Source organism: Uloborus diversus, chromosome 7, assembly GCF_026930045.1.
Source record: "Uloborus diversus isolate 005 chromosome 7, Udiv.v.3.1, whole genome shotgun sequence".
In the NCBI taxonomy this organism is placed as follows: domain Eukaryota; kingdom Metazoa; phylum Arthropoda; class Arachnida; order Araneae; family Uloboridae; genus Uloborus; species Uloborus diversus.
This window is the reverse complement of record NC_072737.1, coordinates 69,495,673-69,516,112: the sequence shown is the minus strand read 5'-3', so window position 1 is coordinate 69,516,112 and position 20,440 is coordinate 69,495,673. Positions and strand designations below refer to the sequence as shown.

General features: G+C 33.7%; 2 protein-coding genes across 2 annotated transcripts in view; one reads left to right on the top strand and one right to left on the bottom strand.

The window, feature by feature from the left end:
- The window catches only part of LOC129226545 (vesicle-fusing ATPase 1-like), an 88,342-nt gene extending 71,031 nt beyond the window's left edge, over positions 1 to 17,311 (bottom strand). Inside the window, exon 1 of the mRNA XM_054861154.1 lies at positions 17,188 to 17,311. Coding sequence (XP_054717129.1) covers positions 17,188 to 17,199 — 12 coding nt within the window. The 5' untranslated portion in view covers positions 17,200 to 17,311. The remainder of the gene's footprint in view (positions 1 to 17,187) is intronic.
- An 834-nt stretch (positions 17,312 to 18,145) lies between these two features.
- Positions 18,146 to 20,440, top strand: part of LOC129227013 (triple functional domain protein-like) — a 100,433-nt gene continuing 98,138 nt past the window's right edge. Inside the window, exon 1 of the mRNA XM_054861642.1 lies at positions 18,146 to 18,221. Coding sequence (XP_054717617.1) covers positions 18,185 to 18,221 — 37 coding nt within the window. The 5' untranslated portion in view covers positions 18,146 to 18,184. The remainder of the gene's footprint in view (positions 18,222 to 20,440) is intronic.

Below are 20,440 nucleotides of genomic sequence, written 5' to 3'. Positions count from 1 at the left end.
GTTGAACGCATTAGCTCCGATAGAACTCATAATGTCAAAATATTGACTGTAAAGCATACCTTATTAGCAGGCATTCAGGGGCTACTCGACAGGAGGTCACTGTGAACTTTCATAAACTTTCCTTTCCCAGAAAATTTTATCTGACGAGTCTTCAAATTTTGAGTAGTTTTTTTTTGTGAAATATTGCATTAAAAACATATTCTCATTAGAAGTAGTGATGTGGGTAATTAGGAATTTCATTCAGAAAATCGAGAAGTAACCCCATCTGAACAGTATAAAATCGGGGAGCCCCTGCATGTATTACACTAGACAGAATGGTACTTACCTATCATGAAGACATTTTGAAGACGATTCCGTGGATGTTGATGATGATTCAGTGGTTAAAAACTGCTCAGGTTCATTTGATGTAGAAGGTTTGCTACATTTTACCGTTTCAAGCCACCTCTCCATAGCCGTAATTGTATATGTGAAAAAAAGTTTTTTTTAACCAAAATAGGAGCGCTCTTCAGGTCACCTACTCTCAAGGAGACCAAAAGACCACATGAAATTATCCTTATTTTTATTAGAACGTTTCCCAATAGGGAAGTTCCTTTTATTTCTTTTTTTTTCTGGTCATCTTGCGCTTCTTTTTTCGTTGGTACTTTGAAGCCACGCGTTGAATAATGTCAAACACATGATACGTCTCTCCTTTCCCTTTCTACCCCAAACTTAACCTTTGACCAGCTAAGTGGTCTTCTAAATTTTTGTGCATCCTTTGGCCAGGGTGTTGTTGCCAGCTGCAAAAAACCACCAAAGAGGTCTGGTGTCTCGTTTTGTTTGGGTAACATCGGGGTCGCTATAAATTGAATCGAATCGGAGAAACACTGCAAAACTCAAAACAGAAACCTGGAAGAGCCGAGAAACGAGATAAGAAAGAAAGGGGCAGAAATTTAGATCCCCGTCCGACTTCTGTTGACTTTTTAGCACAAGAGTCGTGAAAAAAAGGGGGCGGGGGGGGGGGGGGGGAGTTGTCCATCTAGTTTCAGTATCTCAAAGTTGTCCCGTTGTTTCCCTCTAAATAGCAACAAATACGCTGGTATGACTTTCAAGCTGGGGAGGTGGCGACACGACTATGGATGGTTGACATTGCACTAGGAAGAAGGAGTCCCCTTTCTAGCATCCTCCACTGAAGCTAGTGTGCGCAGAGAGCAGAGCAATGGTTCGTCATTGGAGTTCACTTTCCGACTTTCCGTTCACTATACACATGACCTATTTTGTTTTTATAGTTCTTTTTTTTTTCGATGTTCATTTCGTTTTATTTGATATGAATTAAAGATGATAAATTATGTATTATGCAACTGTTTAAAGTCTTCAAAGCAAAAATAATTTCCCCAAAATAATGAATTTCATCTTGACAATTATCGAGGTCCGATTTTCAAATATTAAAGGGGTCCAATCCTCTAATATTGGGGGGGGGGGGGGGGGGAGGGGGTCCGGACCCCTTGGACCCCCCCGGCCGCAACGCCCATGCCTTTAGCTAGTTTATTAAAGAACTTAATTTGGTACCTACAGAGTTATTAAAAAGCATTTTGCAACAGCATTTCAACATTTCAGTACAGCATTTAAACAATTCAGTAAAGTATTTAAGCAAAAAATAAGCAAAGGTTAAATTTAAGTGTTTTTCAACAGCATTAATACATCCTGGAAATTGCATAAGCACTCTCCCTTCTGAATGGATATCTGGCTGAGGCAGTTTTCCCAGGATATCTTGGATGCTAATGTTCGAGACATCATTATCTATATAAATGAATTTGTTTTTAGAAGAGTTAAAACTCTTCAGGCACTGTATTTCTACCTCATTAACAGAACACTTTATACTGACAGATACATATTTATAGACACCGGAGTACAACAATGAGCTTTTAAAGATCATTAGTGATGTGTGGAACCAGGAACAGATGCCCATTGAATGGGAAGAGGGTTCAATTTTCACCATCCACAAAAAAGGAGACAGGCTGGACTGTCGCAACTACCGTGGTATCACACTTCTGAATGTGGCTTTTAAGATTTTTTCGAACATCCTATTTCGTAGACTTCTTCCGTATGTTTCAAAAGTTGTAGGAAACTATCAATGTGGCTTCCTGGAAGGGAAGTCTACCATAAACCAAATTCACTCTATAAGACAAATCCTAGAAAAGACCAAGGAGTACGGAATTGATACCTACCATCTGTTCATTGACTTCAAGGCAGCATATGATTGTATCAACAGGAATAAATTGTTCGAGGCGATGTACGAATTCGGAATCCCTCCTAAGCTTATCAATCTTGTCAAAATGACTTTGCGAAGCGTAAAATGCAAAATTAAGACCATGTCCGAAGTATCGGAGGTCTTCTATACAGAGAGAGGCCTCAGACAAGGAGACTCTCTGTCTTGCATTTTGTTCAATTTAGCCCTTGAAAAGGTTATACGAGACTCAGGTATCAACACTAGAGGAACAATCCTGCAGAGAACTATACAGATATTGGCATACGCGGACGATATCGACATCGTTGGGCGAAGAAAACAGGATGTGATCGAGGCATTTGTTGCCCTTGAGAGCACTGCCAAGGAATTGGGCTTGACTGTAAACGAGGAAAAAACTAAGTTTTTGGTTGCGAGCACTAGAATACAAGATGTGCAGCCGCTTAATATTGGAAACTATACTTTTAAAGGAGTCACCCAGTTTAAATACTTGGGTGCACTTATTACCAGTAAGAATGAGTTTAAAGTCGGAAAATTAAGATTGAGTTTAAGATCGGAAATCGAATTTTGATGGCAAATAGATGCTACTTTGGCTTAAAGAGCTAATTAAAATCTAAGCTCCTTTCCATTAATACAAAAATAAACCTATACAAAACCCTCATAAGACCGATCATTTTATACGGTAGTGAGACATGGGCAATTAATAAAACAGAGGAAAATAGACTTCTCATTTTTGAAAGAAAGATCCTTCAGGCAATTTTTGGAGCAGTAAAAGAAAATGACACTTGGAGAAGTTTATATAACTTTGAAGTATACCGTAAATACCGACAACCCAACATCTTAAGAGTAATTAAAGCCAATAAAATCAGATGGCTGGGGCATGTATTTAGGCGTGCAGATCTGGACCCGGTTAAAAAGCTAACTTTTTCAAGGATTGAGGGTACAAGGAGAAGGGGAAGACCAGCAACAAGGTGGCTGGATAGTGTTGAGAAGGACCTTAAAATTTTAGGAGTGAACAGGTGGAGAAACCTGGCAACGTGTCGTACCGCCTGGAGGAAGCAGACAGAGAAAGCCTTGGCCTGCACCAGGCTGTTGTGCTGATGAAGAAGAAGAAGACATATTTATAGAAAGTACCCCAGCTTGAGCTTTTTCCACTCAAATCGAATTGAGCTAAGACAAAATCCCCTTCTTTATGGTCCCACGTCTGAAACTAGTTCAACTTCATCTAAGTTTTCACAATATTCATCTAGTTTTCACAATAGGTATTCATCTGATGAGCTGTCATCTAGTTCAAAAGAACTGTAACTGTCTTCAGTCTCAGAAAGTTTTGGTTCTTTTATTTTTTTAATTTTGCTTTTCAACTACACAGTTTCCCAGCTTTTTGCTTAACTGAAACTTTTCTCTTTCCTATAATTTCTTCAAACTTCTTTTTTTCTGGCGTGTCAGTTGCAATGCAATCATATGACTTTTTCATCCGTCTAACTGTTTTCCTTGGTGCGCCTTTCAGAAAACCTTTCAAAATTTTAAGGCTTAAGAAGGTGTTAATTTTTGAAGTTTCTTGGAATAATTCTAAACTCTCAATTCAGAATTTAACTCGCCTTGGGCTATTTCAGAATCTAATTCTGCTTGGTCATTGCACTCTTTAACATTTCTTCAACCATTTCTCTGTCAGGCCCAGGGTTGCAAAGAAACGTATATTTGCTTAAAGCATATTTTAAATGTTTGAAACTTTTTTTTTCTTACATACAAAACAATTTTAATTACAGTAAGAAAAAAAAACATTAGGATTAAAAAAAAAAAAAAAAACAGGAAAAGAATAAAATAATAAATGTCAAATAATAATTGATGGTTAACTTGTATAATTATTTTATACAAATATTAGTTATACTTACAGGGGTCTGGCCAGAGGATATTTGGGTCCGTTAACGGACCCTTCACAAAAATCCAATCAACCAAAACGGACCTTTCACAAAATTCCGATCAACCAAAATAGACCCTTCACAAAATTCTGATAAACAAGATCGGATCTTTCACAAATTGTTTATTGAAAGAGCAAATGTGAAAGTAAAATAACGCATATTTTTGTGTATAAAACGATAATTTTTGGACCCTTTTCTGAAGTCAAATCAGAGAGATCAGCTTATACAAAATCGTCTAATTTTGCAAAGCAAAAAAAAAAAAAAAAAAAAAACACTGGCACTCTTGCAATGCTCCTGCAAACGATAAATAATTGCTACTGCAAATAAATATAATGATTGTTGTTTGTTTTATCACAGCTAATTAGCAGCCGTGTTGTTGTAAACTTTTCTGAAAAGGCGTTGGTAAGCACTTTTCTCCCCGCTCATGATTTAATGAACAATAATAATATATATCTGCGAAATGAACTTAGAACTGCAAAAGGATAGTAAGGGTGGGGGAAAAATATGATCGCTTCAGATAGGGTTACCAACTTCAAAATTATCACCACTTAGAGTCTGGCGTTGAACCTTTAATAATGACTTGATTAGAAAAAATTCTCATCATTTTACCAGCTTGTCAATATTTGCGTTTTTAAGTTGCAGTGCGATGTTTAACTATTATTTTGGGAGAAAATTATATGGGTTTTGATTTTTCCATGCTAACAAGGATGATTAACTTTAAATAAACTCTTTTAATTACCGTTTTTTTTTTTCTTTAGATGTCTACACCTTGAAAAATGCAATCTTTTAACATCCGATATGAGAATCATATTTTGTTCTTTTTTCAAGCTAACTTCGCTTTATTAGAATGCAAATAAATGAAAAGTCTTTTTATTTTTGTTAGATCTCTCATTTCAAGTTTTTAAAGCAAAATTCCATTTTCTTTTATGAGGATAGATATAGATGGTTTATTTATTTATTTATTTATATATATATATATATTTTTGCTTCAACTGTGTCCACAGATATTAATGAAATGTTTATCATAGGACTCTAAAATGCAATTTAAAAATAATTTTATCAAAAATATTTCTTTTACAAGCCATTTTTATACTTTTGATGCCTTTACTTTGAGAATTGCGATCTCTTTGCATCCGCTATGGGAATCCGATTTTTGATGTCTATTACGCTTTGTTAAGAGGTAAACAATTAAAATATCTTTTTATTTTTGTTAAAATCACAGAATTTATAAGTTTTAAACGAAATTCTGTTCTTTTTAAGAGTGTCTTGGGTCAAAAAGTTAAAAATGCTGAACCCTTGTCTGAATTTTATTTTATTTTTTTATTTTTTTGTTACAAATATTTTAAATACTGTACTGAAATGTTTCTAGTATAATTTAACATAATGTAGAATGGTGGATAAATATTGATACTTCAGAGAGCGATGCCCCGCCTCCCACCAAATATCCAGAACGATATAAAAAACAATCCAGAATGATAGTCTCGACGTAGAAGAGGAAAACACTCAACTTTAAGTTTAATTGATGCAGTTTGTGCCATCTCTAAATTCTAAAATTTCGTTTTAACAAATATATACATTTTTTTTTTCTGCGAAATTATTTGTTTTTTCACAAAATTCATTTTTCACAAAATTATTTGATTTTTCACAAAAAACGGACCCTGTGAAAAATCCTGGACAGACCCCTGACTTATAAAGCACATAATACACCCAACCAACACCTAACCGGTTTCTAGTCTTGTTTTGTACAAAGCTGTGTTAAAATACAAAGTTCACTTGTAATAATTAGTTAAAATATAAATATTTTTAAATCAAGCCTATTTTTTATTGTTAAATGTCCTTTTTTTGTAAACTAAAACAAGAAGTAGATAAGTATTCTACACTTGCTTACTGCTGCCTGGGCCACAATGAAACATCTCATTGTTACCAAAAAAATTTGTCTCATTGTGGCCAAAGATTTTTGCTTCATGTCCTTAAAATATAAAGGTCAAGATTTAGAAAATTTCTAAGTGGCCAGTGGCTACTAGACCCAAAAAACTTGGTGGCCATCACCCCTGTCGCCGAGTGTTGAAGAGCAAAATGAGACTGGACTTTTTATTACAAAAGCTATAAACATGCATTTTTTTTCCAAAATGTAAATAGATAAATAAATCCAGGCCTGGATCTGCATACCCGCAGACCCAGGGAGGGCCCAGGTCCTTAAGGGGCTCAACGGCTTAAGAAATTGATAAAAAAATGGAAACAAACTAGCACTAAGACTTATTAGCGTTACAAATATATACTGCTGGCCTGTGGGGAAGGGCCCTACAGACTTTGTTGCAAGGGAGCCCAAAGTTTATAGATCTGTGCTTGAAAAAAACAATGAAAAGTCGGGAGGAAACTGCATTTTAGATGAAATTTACAAAAAATACAATTTTGCTGATAAAATTTCTCTTTTCCTGAAAATAATTTAAAAAAAAAAACATTATTTCTGGAACTTTTTATGTTATTTTCAGTAGTTTGCACTGAGATAGGCATCCAATTCTGTTTTTGGAAAATTAGGCAAGTAAACAGTCTTGTCTGCTTCCATCTCGCGAATGACCAAACATGGCGACTCGCGAAAAATTTCAGATATGAAAGTAATTTTAATAATTAAAAACCCTCAAAAAAAATAATAATAATAATTTAGATGAAAGAGTCAGTTTATAGCACATTAGCGTCGAAGCAATACAGATAAAATAATATTCTGAAGATAAAATTTGAAGGAAAAAAATTTTGCATTTTTCAAGAAAATAATTAATTATCCAGGGGACGACACATTTTGCGAAATGTTCAATAGTTTGCATTGATTGCAATAGACATCCAATTCTATTTTTGGAAACTTAGCCACTTTAAGAATCTTGTCTACTTCCATCTTGGAAGTGACAAATATGGCGACTGAGCTAAAAATTAAGATTTAGGTTTTTGAATTTGTAGCATAAAAATAATTATAAAATGTAAAATCCTCATTAAACATCAATTTAATTGAACTGTAATAGCTTTTAGCACATTAGTGTGCAATGCAACAAGGATAAGATGAAATTTTAAATACAAAAATTTTCATTTCTCAAGAAAACCGTTTTAAATGAAAAAAAATAAATAAGTAAAATGCTTTACAGCACATTGAGTTATTTTCATTAGTTTGCAATTGAATAAACATCAACTTCTGCTTTGCTTTTTGCAAACTTAAGCACTTAAGTACTTTGCCTACTTCCATCTTGTGAGTGACCAAATATGGCGTCTATGTTTCACAAGTAACCGTATTGCTGTTCTGATCAAAAAACGATCTTCCTTGATGTGTTTATCCTCAGAGGCGTAGCTAGACCCGACTTTCGGTGGGGGGAGGGGGGGTTCTTCTTTTTATATATATACATATATATAAATAAATAAATAAATAAATAAATAAATAAATATATATATATATATATATATATATATATATATATGTGTGTGTGTGTGTAAATTTTTTTAGTATTAAAAAAATAAGAGGGAGGTGAATCTTACATACTTTGAAATGGGGTGCCCCAATTCCGATACTTGTGTCAAACAAAACAAAAGCAAAGAATTTTTTATTTGTTTAATGTTATGGAAAATTCAACTTTTTCTTCTTTTCCCTCCATTTAATTTAAAGTGTAATTTTCTAGCAATGTCTTGTCAAAACCAGTCTATCCAAATCAGGGGGAAATCAAATATCTGATGAGCGTGTTCCGTTCATTCAGTGTGACTGCTTAATTTAGAGGCTAACACACATCTACAAAAGCTGGCATCCCTGAAAGCTAATAGATACTTCCATTTCCACCTGTAAACTGGATGTTTGACTTTCAATCTCATCGGTGGTCAGACTATAAAGATATTATATTTATAAAGATATATCTATAAAGATATTTATTTTTAATTTTTTAGCTGCTTTAGAATTTACATAAATATCTATTTGAGAGAGCAACAGCAATTTTCGGGTATTATAAACAGAAGTCTTTTTTATTTTCTACTTTTTAATCCGAACCAAGCTATTAGAAATAATCTAGATTCATCTCGTTTTTAAACACTTTATTCATGTAATGCTATGCAGTGTTTCTTTTGAATTAAAATAAAATTACCTTCAGAAGGGTCCGATGGGACTGACGCTGCTTTGCAGACTGTACTTCGTTTTCTTCAGAGGACGTTAACTTTCTCTTTTTAGAGCAATCCTTTTCGTCATTTAAATTTTTTTCTTTGAGTTGAAAAAAGCTTGTTATCGGTCCTGTTCGTTTCATTATGCAACAACTTTTACTTAGAATGTACTACTTTAAACAGACTGTAGGTTTCCAAAAGAATACGCAGTAAATACTGGCTGAAGAATCAATGTGATTGCAATGGATACTCTGGTTAGCAAAGGTAGTTTTGACTATGACCTATGACACACACGAGATCAGACCAACAAAAACCTCTATCGTCTCGAATTCCAGTTATGGTATCATTTTCGGATTCAAAGCCCAATGATCTTCAAAGCAGCAAACAAAAACATTTTCTTCAACTCAGAAACAGAGGAATTGTCTTCAAGAGCCGAGGAGGCAGTGAATGCGTTCCACGAATAGGCTTTCCAGGAAGATTAACCAAAGGACAGTCGTTTTGCGTACTTTCTTGGAAGAGTTAAAGGGTGAAATTCACAGGTTTGGCATGTTAAGATGAACATTAAAGTTCATGGTTAAAGGTCATTCAAGTTAAAAGCCATTTCGCTCTGTTATCTGGATTAGTACTGTTCTTTGGTTGCTATCTTTCTTAAAATTGTGATTCCTTAGAAAACCGAAATGATAAGAGTGAAAAGAAAGTATAAGTTTTTTTTCAAGTAATGAAAAAAGGTATGTACACTCAGACAAAACAGGGAAATCGTAGGTCAGGAAATAGGTAAACTACTGGCCAAGTTAGATTTGCTGCAATTGCTAACCTCAAGAGGATAAGTAATGAATCCGAAAAAAAAAATAATCAGGGACCAAAAAGCAATAAAAGACTTTTCTTGAAAAAGATATGCTTAAAGTTACTTTTACCGTCAAAATGATTCCTTAAACTCGCAATAAAGCACTTAATAATGTAATAAAAGAATAAATGCCTAACAAAACTAATAAAGAGGAATTTTAATCAAGAGCCCATATTGTCTTTAGTATCGATTTCAAATTTTCACCATCATATTTCAAATTTCTATAAAAAGTTTCTTAAAGCCTCCGTAATTCAAAACCTCTTTATCTCGATTTTTTTAATGTGAAATTCGAAATATACAAATTCGACTGTATGCAATATTCCCACTGCGCGGCTCATAAAATTAAACATATTTAACAATTTGCAGAATCTATGACAAAGAAAGGCTGCCTATACGTGGATTTAACAAACAATCTCATTTCTAAAGCGAAGTGTCAAATTTCACTCAATTATCAAAAAATTGTCGCAGCAGAGGGAGGCGTCTTTATACTTGAGGATCACTGATGGAGCAGATTTTCAATGGCATTGGGAGGGGGGGAGCGAAGTGAATTTTTGACCTTTGTTACACAGAAAAAAGTCGTAGTGATTTTTTTTCTTTTTCTTCTTTTTTTCTTTCTCTTCCCTCTTCTTTTTCTCTTTTTTTTTTTTGAGACTAACGTTTCGGGGGGGGGGGTTGTCCCCCAAACCCCCCCCTAGCTACGCCCTGTTTATCCTCAGGCATATGCTTCCAAAGCGATTTATTTTCTTCCATCCTCTTGAGTTTGTGCATAATTCCTGTTCATCCCAAGATTTTTTTTTCTAGGAACAATATGGGGGGGGGGGGGGATGGCGACCGAGGACATTTTCTAGGTCGCCACTTTTTCAAACTAGGCCACGTGGCGACTGTGAATCTTGACCTTTATTAAAATAAACCACGAGTTAAAAATAATATAGCTGAATAATAAAAGATTAAAGTGTCAGTAAAAACTGTAAAACTACAACATTTAGCTAAATTGTTGAAATGTTTGAAGATTATGATAGATGCAAGAACTTATCCAAATAACTTTCAGTGTTTTCAGTAAGTTATCGCCCTATAGCCAGGGCTAAGGCAGAAATACATAAAATACACTGCCAGCTCAATCATTCCAGCCGAGGACTGCTATTTCATGCTTATCAAGCACTCATCAGCCCTCGTTTGGTCAGTGCTAATTCTATTTAGCTACCAGTTAGTTTGGCACTCTTGTCTTCCTTAAGCAGGTTTCCACCTCCAGTTCAGTCACTTCCTATGCTGGGCTGATGAGTGCTAATAAGCACGAAACTGCAGTTCTTGGCTGGAATGACTGAGCTGGCGGTGTATTTCATGAACTTTCAGTGTGTCCAAACAGTAACTAATTTTTTTCTATAAAACAAAAGAATAGATCATCATGGAACTAGGAATTCTGGCAAGCATTTTGGTAATGTTTACTCCTCCTAGGTGGTGGTATCTGTCGGAATTGTATTTATTTTTGAATTTACAATGTCTCATTGTGGCCCACCCTCCCCTAATATACTAATTCATCTGAAATGGACTGTTTTGAGAAAAATTTCTATAAAATGATCTTTATTAATAGATGGATTTATTAAATATGTTTTGAACCAATCGCTGTTGCAATATAGGAACAAATTCTTGGTTGACCTAATAAAAAAACAGCTACAAAGCCATGTCGGACTCTAGTGGGTTCGATTTTGAGAATTTTCGACTCGGGCTGGATCGAGCTCTGATTTTGACACAAGACAATATCCCTGAGCTCGGTTTACAAATCTTCAGGCTCAGGCTTCCAAAAATAAGCCCAAACTTTTCTCTAATGGGGACAAGATGAAAATTTTGAGATAAAGAAATGTTTAAGTTATAAGCTTCGACTATATAAGGATGAACTTTTGAGTAAAAGCAATAAAAGAAAATTATCTTACCATTTGCTTATTTTAACAGTATAAAAAATAATTTGAAATATTCCAAAGGTTTTTCGGTGAAATAAAAATGTAAACCATCATAACTAAAGGTGCAGTGAAATCAGAAGAATGAACATATTCCTGTTCTACTTATAAGCTAAAAAGGGCAGTAAAGAATTTTCCTGAGAAGTACAATAATTTTACTATACTTACCGTATTTTCCTGTGTATAATCCGCGGATTATCTGCTAAAAAAGGCAAAGTTTTTGAGGTCTGGATTATATGCAGTCGTGGATTATCTGCGATTTCCCCCCCTTAACACCAACACATTGAACCTCAATATTTTTACATAGTCGGGGGGCTACGGGGGAAGAAACTGCAAATTGTGATAAAATTATGAAACTCGGCATGCTTGTAGACATTGTATAAACAAAAATTTTAGGAAGGGGAGGCATTTCAAAATCGCCTCCAACCCCCCCCCCCCTGGCGACCATTTTTGGTCCAAAACAAAAAACGGCGATTCTTTTTAAATTTTCGTTATTATAATTTTTTAAATCATTGGTTGTGTCACTCCATGGATGTTTATTACATTTTTTACTATTTAAAACTCCAAAAAATGTCTAATTTCAGAAATAACTTCACAAAAAGTGGTTTTTTAAAAAAATCGATATTTTTAAATTGTGAGATCCCTGAAGTGAATTTTCCCCCCATAACAAAATTACAGGTTTCTGAATTTGAAGATACATTACATTAGTGTTATATCAAAGTAGGGTTCCAGTTATCCGAACTATAATTGCTCGAACTGTCCAATTATTTTGTCATGATGCCCCTCGTTTTAAATGACTGAGCACGCATAATTCAAACTAATTGCGAAGGGTATAATAGAATAAAGACTTGAAGAAAAAAGGGAGAAATTAATTTCAAGACAACGTAATTCTAATAGAAAGAAATTTAAAGTTGAATTTTAAATTTCTGTTCATTATTATTATTATTACTATATTATATATTCTCCGTCAACCAATTGATCATCAGTAAGCTTTTTCTCATTTTATATATTAAAACACACCCACCCACACACACACATATATATATATATATATATTATATATATATATATATATATATATATATATATATATATATATATATATATATATATATATAAACAAATTCAAGCTTTGGAGCATCGTATTAAAGTTGGTGCTTTTAAAATTGAAGTTTATTAGATCGTAGATTTCAACCAACTTTATTATCTTTACTGAAACTTTGAAGGAGTTGATTTTGTGTGTGTGTGTGTGTGTTTTTTTTTTCATTTTATTGCTATACATATGCTTTGGTAACTATGCTGGATGGTTACCAGTTTTTATTCAATATCTTTTTCTTTAACCCACAAACCTTCCAGACGTACACAAAGCCTTTGAAAAAGGAACGTTTGTTGTAAAAAAAGACAATGAACGTGTTTTCTGTAATTGGATCGGACCATGCTTAGCAAAACAATGCGATAGTGAAAGGAGATGGTGGAGCTATTGGTCTTTCACAGATCCAACTGCATTAAGAAGATGGATGTTGGCTGGTCTTCAAATTATCGATTTAATTACACAGTTTGAAAAAGTTATCTCTGCTGATTTAAAGAAACGCTGTATATGGGCAATGAAGAAATGTGAAGTTTCCAAAGCATGTTTTCAAGAAAGGTTTTGAAGAGAAATAGCTGAACATGAGAATCCATTTTTAGAGTCATCGAAAGAATTCTTCTCATTGGAGACGAATGTAACAGTAGACGAAGAATATATGTGGAGCAACTGATGAAGATTTTGCAAGTTAAGGAAAAAAAACAGTGCAACAAATTTATAGAGAAAAGAATTGTGACTCAAAAGTCACTTTATGTTCACGGGTAGAAAAACAATACCTTTTTATCATTTCATTTTTCCAGAAAAATCAGTAAGTCTGCTCTTTTACTGAAAAAATTAAAATCCGATACAGATTCGTTTTCAAAGCTTTTCATCATTTGCAATACCGTAAATTTCAAACTAGTTGAATTTCTCCTCTATGAAAATCAGCCTCACCCTCCATCGATTTCAATAAATGGAGCTCTTTGAACGGGAAATAAGTCTGGTCAATAACATTCCTGCTCAATGAGTTAAATTATAGTATTCCTACTGATGAAAACAACTCAAGAGAAGAAGAAAACGAGTTAAGATGGGATGATGAAGATGCAAATGATGAATGCTAATTTTAAAATAAGAAGTGCAATGGAGATTCATTGTGACGCCATTGTCTATGATGGTTCTTTCATCGTTCACATAAAACGACCTAGGACAGAAAATTTTTCGGTGGAGTATCTGCATTCTTTTCAAGATACAACAAGTAAGACATATAAGAGGAATAAGAGAAAGATATCATTTTAGAGAAAATGATTTGCTTTCAAAAACTGGTTCAGTTTCTACGAAATGCAGATAAGACAGAATTGTTTTCCATTATTGCACTAGCTATATGATCTTATGTTTGCTCTTAATGATGTGACGGTGATTTTCATCGAATAAGACATCACTAGTGCCATAAAATCACGAGGAAGCTAATTTCTGGATCTTCGTTCATATTTTGCATGCTGCAATAAGAGGACACATGAGCATATTCGTTGGAACTGTTGACAATGATGCTTCCATCAGCTGTAAAAAAAAGGGATAAAGAAGATTTTGGAGCTTGAAAACAATTTCGACTTATACTAGTCCAAGATTTAGCGTAAAAATTTGGTCAGCAAAAATCAGTTGTTCTAAGAGAATTCCACTCATTCTCAGCGGAACTCTCATATGCTTACCTCTTTTCTTGCAGGTCGGAAAAAAGTGATGATGTGGAAATGGTGAAAAGACTGTCTTGATGTTATTGGTTTATTTTCATATATATATCTTAACTAAAAAGATGCACACCTAATTAAAAAATTCAAATATCTTAGCGATTCATTAATCTTTGCTACTACTCGTCTGCATGCAACTTGCCGTCCGTAAATGAAGTTGGAAACTGTTTTTCCACCTGTAAACAATGATCAATGAATAACTTTCCACCCACAGCTGAAGCCCTAAAGCAAGTTATTTAGTGCTTATCAAGGTGGACATCAGTGGGGCAGTATGTACAAAAATTTAGTCTTCACTTCAATTTATGATTGGGGTTTTACAGTAACTGATGAAAAGCAAGTTCTTATTTGTTTCAGTTTGCCCGAAGTTTCAAGTTCTTGCTGAAAGCGAATTTACGTTATACAAGTGTAAAAAAAAACTGCTCTCAAATAACTTGTGGGTGCTTCATAAATGGACTTATCTAAACACCTATGTGTAAATACCTCAATGGAAAATGTTATGTACTTGTGTAAATTACTTGTAAATTCAAACGTTTTAAATTGCCTTCTATATAATCGTTGTATGCATCACTTAATCAGATTTGTATTGCAATTTAGTTGTAGTTTTTGCAACAGTGAATTATATTTCAATAAATAAAAATTTTATTAATAGTAAAATATTGCTAGCTTTATTAACATAGCACTAAACTTCTTATTGTAGTAATTAAATATTTCTTCCTCTTACATCCGTTTAAAACATAGAACAAACGCCTGAAATTGTCTAATGAGAAAAAACTTGAAACTTGTTTTAAAGCGTTTAGTAGTAATAAAGATAGGAGTTCTGTAAAAACAACGTCCGTGCCCCCTCCCCCTTATTTCAAGTGCACATATGACTGAAAAACTGCAGAATGTGAGTGAAACTTCCAAAAAATTGCGTACTTCATTTCCAAGTGTTTGAAGGTTTTTTTTTTTTTCACCGATGTGATGAAAATTGATTTTGTTTTAACAAATCAAAGTGCTGTATTTATTCTTAAACAACAATTCAAATGTTTGTTTCAAGTTTTGAAAAATTACTAGCTTTGTTTATGGTTTTTAATTTCTAGTTTTATTCTTAGTTTTGTAATCAATTTTTAATAGTTAACTTTAAAACATAGGTTCGGATTTTCTGATGTTTCGGATTTCTGGGGTTCGGATTATTGGGTTCTACTGTAAATGAATTGATTTTCCTTAACACAGTGCTTTAAAATGCATAAAAAACATTTCTCAAACGACCCCTCAAGAAATGTTAAAGACTTTGATTACTTAAAGTTTTGTTTAAAAAAATAAAGTTTTTAAAATTAATTTTAAAATTAGGAGGTTTAGAAATATTCTGATGACTTTTTACACTTTAGTAAGCATAATAGAACCCCCAAAAGAAGATACAGTGGGTATTTTTCAAAAAATAAAAAAGAAAAGTAGTTTTGGATTTTTGACCAAAAATGGCTGCCAGGGGGGGGGGGTGTTGGGGGGGATTTTGAATTGCCTCCCCTTCCAAAAATATTTGTTAGTACATTGTCTACATGCATGCCAAGTTTCATGATTTTATCACAAAATGCAGTTTTCGGCTATATTTTCTACCATAGCCCCTCTACTAACAGTAGGATTCACCGATTGAGACCATACGTTGACTGAATGTTGTTTATTTTACGAAGCATGCACGTTCTTCCTCGCTGCCTGCCTGTGTTCATTATTTTACGTTGCTTGAATGTTTCCTCTTGGCGATTCAGGTCATGTAAAATAAGCAAGATTATAGTGAAATAGGTAGCCATTTGCACAGGATTAGACCGTTTGCTCCTTTGTCTTGACTCTTTGTTTTTCAAGTAGTTAGCGTACTATAATCAAGATCTCAAGACAGAATCATTATATTTTAGATTATATTTCAGACTAATTTTGATTATGCCTTCAAAGTTATTACCTTTTCATGTTTTTAGTTTAGTTGCTCAAATGGTATGTTAAATTCAAACTTTATCTTTTTACATCGTATAACCCGCGGATTATACAAAGCTTTTTTTTCTTCAGGCCGATTTTAGGACCTGCGGATTATAGGCCGCCCGGGGATAATACACAGGAAAATACGGTAAGTGAGCTGAGGTTTAGAACAAAGTTTGATTACGTTTAATTTTTCAGAAGAGAGAGGAAAAGCCCAATAAATACAAATGAAAGATATAGTAACGCGCAATATAACAAGGGGTTACGGTATATAACTTGTAGATTTAATTCACTCTTTAAAAATCTTAATGTTGATGATTTGTAACCTTCGAATTTGTGGTGAAGGCTAAAATGAACAAAGGTAAAAGAAGAAGATGGAGTCAGGATTGCCTTTGTTTGATAGACAAGTTCTGTGACACCATCTACACTTCACATTACACAAAACAAATTTTCTTCAATCCTTATTAAATGCTTTCACCAAAACTTCTGAATTCAACATCAGCACTGTCCCCATTTCAAATTCTATCAAGGGACCAAACAACAGCTTTTCAAGAGTCAATTGTATGCTTCTCTTTTAAACTACAATGGCATATCTATGAGGTAGTAAGCCGGAATCCCTTGCCCCAGGCAACAATTTACCATATATATATTTGTAAAGGAAGAAAAACAAAAAGGCGTTCATTGTAACGCGGAAACACATGTCTGCAGTAATCTGCAATTTGTGCTTTTTTGACGTTTTTTCTTACTTTCTCTCATATGTATGTGTGTTTTTCGTTGAAACTCGATATAAGAACTTACAGGAAGACAGATGATGGTGTTCAAGTTTTTGTCACTGCTCAGAAAAATGGAAAAGCAAGGCAATGTTTAACTATATAAGTTCATTCGTTCTTTTGATATCAGAACTATTATTATTTCTATTAAGTTCTTCAAACTTTTACTATTTTTGACATTTTTATGTATGAATGAAAGGAAGAATTTCGGAAATATTTAACTCTTTTATGATATGACCACTGGTAGTTTTATTTAGTTGTTATTTCGCCTACAAGCTAACATGAGTGGAATAAGTGGAATACCTATACGTAATTGCACTTAAACATTAAAAATGATCTGACACAATGTTTCTTTTTAATCAATTGATTAAGTCTTAAATCAATTGATTTGAATGAGCTGACTTTGTTAGTAACATAATCCCCCAACATCAAAAATTTTACGCTGTCAGAAATTGAAAGTAAAAAGAAACAGTGTTTCGAAATTACAATAATGATAATAAAATAAAACAAACCATATTTAAAATCTACCACCTAGTACACAGATGAGAAAAATTATGTACTTTACAAGATACTATCTCGAAAGAAGTTTTCGGATATTTTATCTCACCTGAGAGGCCATCGGGAATAGTTTGCAGCAATGCTCTTAAAAGAAAAGAAATTTTACAATCATTAAACTTTTAAACAAGACGTACACATGCACGTAAACAAACCCGAAACCAACCGCACTGCAGTGACGGCGGCAAGTTAACATTCAAGGTAAACTGACAAATGGGAGTAGTATCAATATGTTGATCGTTGATTGGCTGGTTCTCTTTCTCTTTTTTTTTGTCCCCCCCCTCCTCAGAAAATAAAAAGGAGGGGGAAAAAAACAGCGAAATTTATCATTGAAATTAATCTTCAATGTTATCAATTTTTTTAAAAGTCAACGGATTTTTTCATACTCGTAGATGCGCATATTTATTCCTTAAACAAAATTTAGTTTTTATTAGATTTTTTATTTTTTAAATTTAAAAAAGCTGAAATTTTTAAAATGCATGTTTTACAAATATAGAACAAGAAAAAATACTGTGGAATAAATTAATTTCAGCGTTTCATTACCTTTCAGTACTTTTTATATTTCTTCCATTTTGTATGAAAATTGCTCAAAAATTTAATAGTGAAACTTAAATTTCATTTATTTAAAACACAGCTGTGTTAAAATTTTAAAGAATAATAGCTTTTATACTCAATTTTCCTTTCATTTATGTAGGTCAATGTCCTTAGTTTCTGAATTTGTTTTTAGTTTTTCGATGACACTCTTTGTTTTTCACTGATCCTTTAACCTAAAGTGCTAAGAGATTGTTTGGATGCTGAAACCTAAGATTTTTAGAAATAAAATGTCAAATTATACTAAATTCACTGCAAAGACAAGCTTTGTAAACTGCAACATTGATTAAAAGTCCATGAGTCGCGTTTATAGTTATTTATAAGTTTTTAAAAATATTGGCTTTTCAGGAAAAATAAACTGATCGATCTGAAGGCTAAGATGATAATTCCTAAGTTAATGTATCTGAATTTATTTTTTATCGGTGATTCAGGTGATATAAACTAGCGGTTCATACAGAATGTCTTCCGAGAATGAATGCTCATATTACAAAAGCAGTAAGTATGATTCAAGTATTAAAAATCTAATTTTAATTTTGTGGCGATAAAGATGACGCTCCTTTCTTACCCAAAATATTCATTAAAAAAAAATTCTGTATGCCTATCTCGTTCTCCAAATGTTGGATCGAAGTTGGTTAATCATTTTGATCACTAACTTTGAATTGAATTGAAAACTATATACGTTTGCTCAAGTATACTTTACTTATCTTATATCTTAAATTTAAATGGTTTCAACTACAGTCAATTTCAACGATTTAAGTTTGATATTTAATAAATAAACTTTCATTTGGGTAAAAAACTGGCTGACCGGAAGGAAACAAGGGGTATTTGTAAGGGGAAATTATTCTAATTGGAGTGAAGTTTTAAGCGGGGTTTCTCAAGGATCAGTGTTAGGGCCTGTTTTGTTCATTGTTTTTATGAACAATATTCACAAAAATATTTCTGGGAACATGAATTGTTTTGCTGATGATGTCAAAGTTATGGGGACTGTAGAAAATGAAGAACAAGCAAAACAGCTGCAAGAGGATCTAGATCATATAACGGAGTGGGCTGATAAATGGGGTATGGCTGTTAATGTTGGGAAATGTCAAGTGCTACATTTAGGGCATGGAAATAAGTGTACAAGTTATTATTTGCAAGGTTCAGTCATTAGTCAGGCTTACAAAGTTACTGATCTGGGGGTCTTGATAAGTCAGGTTTTAAAGTTTAGCCAACAGTGCAGCATTGCTAGTAACAAGGCCAATAAGATGCTTGGGTTTATCAATAGATCTATTTCAAACAAATCTAAAGAAGTTCTTCTGCCCTTATATAGAAGTTTGGTAAGACCTCATTTGGAGTATGCTGTTCAGTTTTGGTCTCCTTATCTTAAGAAAGACATTAACGTATTGGAAAGGGTTCAAAGGCGCGCTACAAGGCTAATAAATGGACTTTCTCACTTAGACTATGATTCCAGGCTTAGAAGGCTACAAATGTAGTCTTGAGCAAAGAAGAGACCGAGGGGACATGATTCAGTTGTTTAAATTTATTAAAATGAAAGATGTTACGGGGCTGAAGTTTAGCACTGAAAACAGGACATGGGGTCATTGTTTTAAGCTATTTAAATCTCAGGCCAACATGGACGTTAGGAAAAATTATTATTTTAGCAGGGTAGTGGAACCTTGGAACAGTTTACCGGAAGAGGTGGTAATGAGCAAGGGAGTAGATAGTTTTAAGAGGGCCATTCATCTTCACTGGGGATTGTAAATTGACTAGGACCAGTCTAGCTGGGCCCAGAGCCTGTTGCTGGTCGTCACTTTTGTATTTGTATTTGTATAAACTAAAAGCATGATTTCTGTGTAACAATTTTGATCGAAAATATGGTAAATTATTATTTTAATTTCTGTAGCTGTATTTTGTTGTTGTTCTGCTGTGCTGTCAGAAAGTAGGTTTGAGTATATTATGGTGTCTAGGGAAAGTTTCAGGGAAGATTAGCACAATGGACTATCTTCTTGTGACATCACTGACGGATATTAACTGTCACCCAGGGTACTGTAGCAGATGAAAATCCAATTCTCTGGTATCCATTTACACCTGCATTTTTTCGGCTTAAAAACTCTTATTTCTATTTAAAAGAGAGATTTTTTGAAAGATTTTACTCAGAAATGTTGCAAAAGAATGATGAATGATTCATTTGGTATGAAATCTTCTCTTTACAATCTTATTTTCAAGATTCTAAGCCTCTTGGTTCCTTATTAGCAAATGGTGAAAATTCATTTTCCTTTTATTTATCCCTTTTCTCAGCATTTTTCATGAAATAGTAAGTTCTTATAAGCCCTATGTATTGTGATCATGTATATGAAGTCCAGTGATAACTAAATAAAAGGAGTTTCTATTGCACTTCTAACGTACCAGTTTGTTTGGCTCTCTTGGCTCCCTTAAGAGGTTTTTCGCCTCCAGCTCATGTGATTCCTATTCCAGGCTGATGAGTGCTAAAAAGCACAAAACTGCAGTCCTCGGATGGAATAACTGAGCTGGTGGTGTATTTTAAGTACTGAATACTGAATCAAAATATGCGCTGAATGTTAAATGGACCACTGCTGGCCCATGGGCAATTTTTTTATGTCGCCAGATTTTGTGGTCAGCACAGACTACTTTTCAATATTTTTTGGTATTTTTGAAGTTGTCAGAATGAAGAGAAAATTGCCCAAAATAGTAGAACCACGTCAAAACCTCGATTG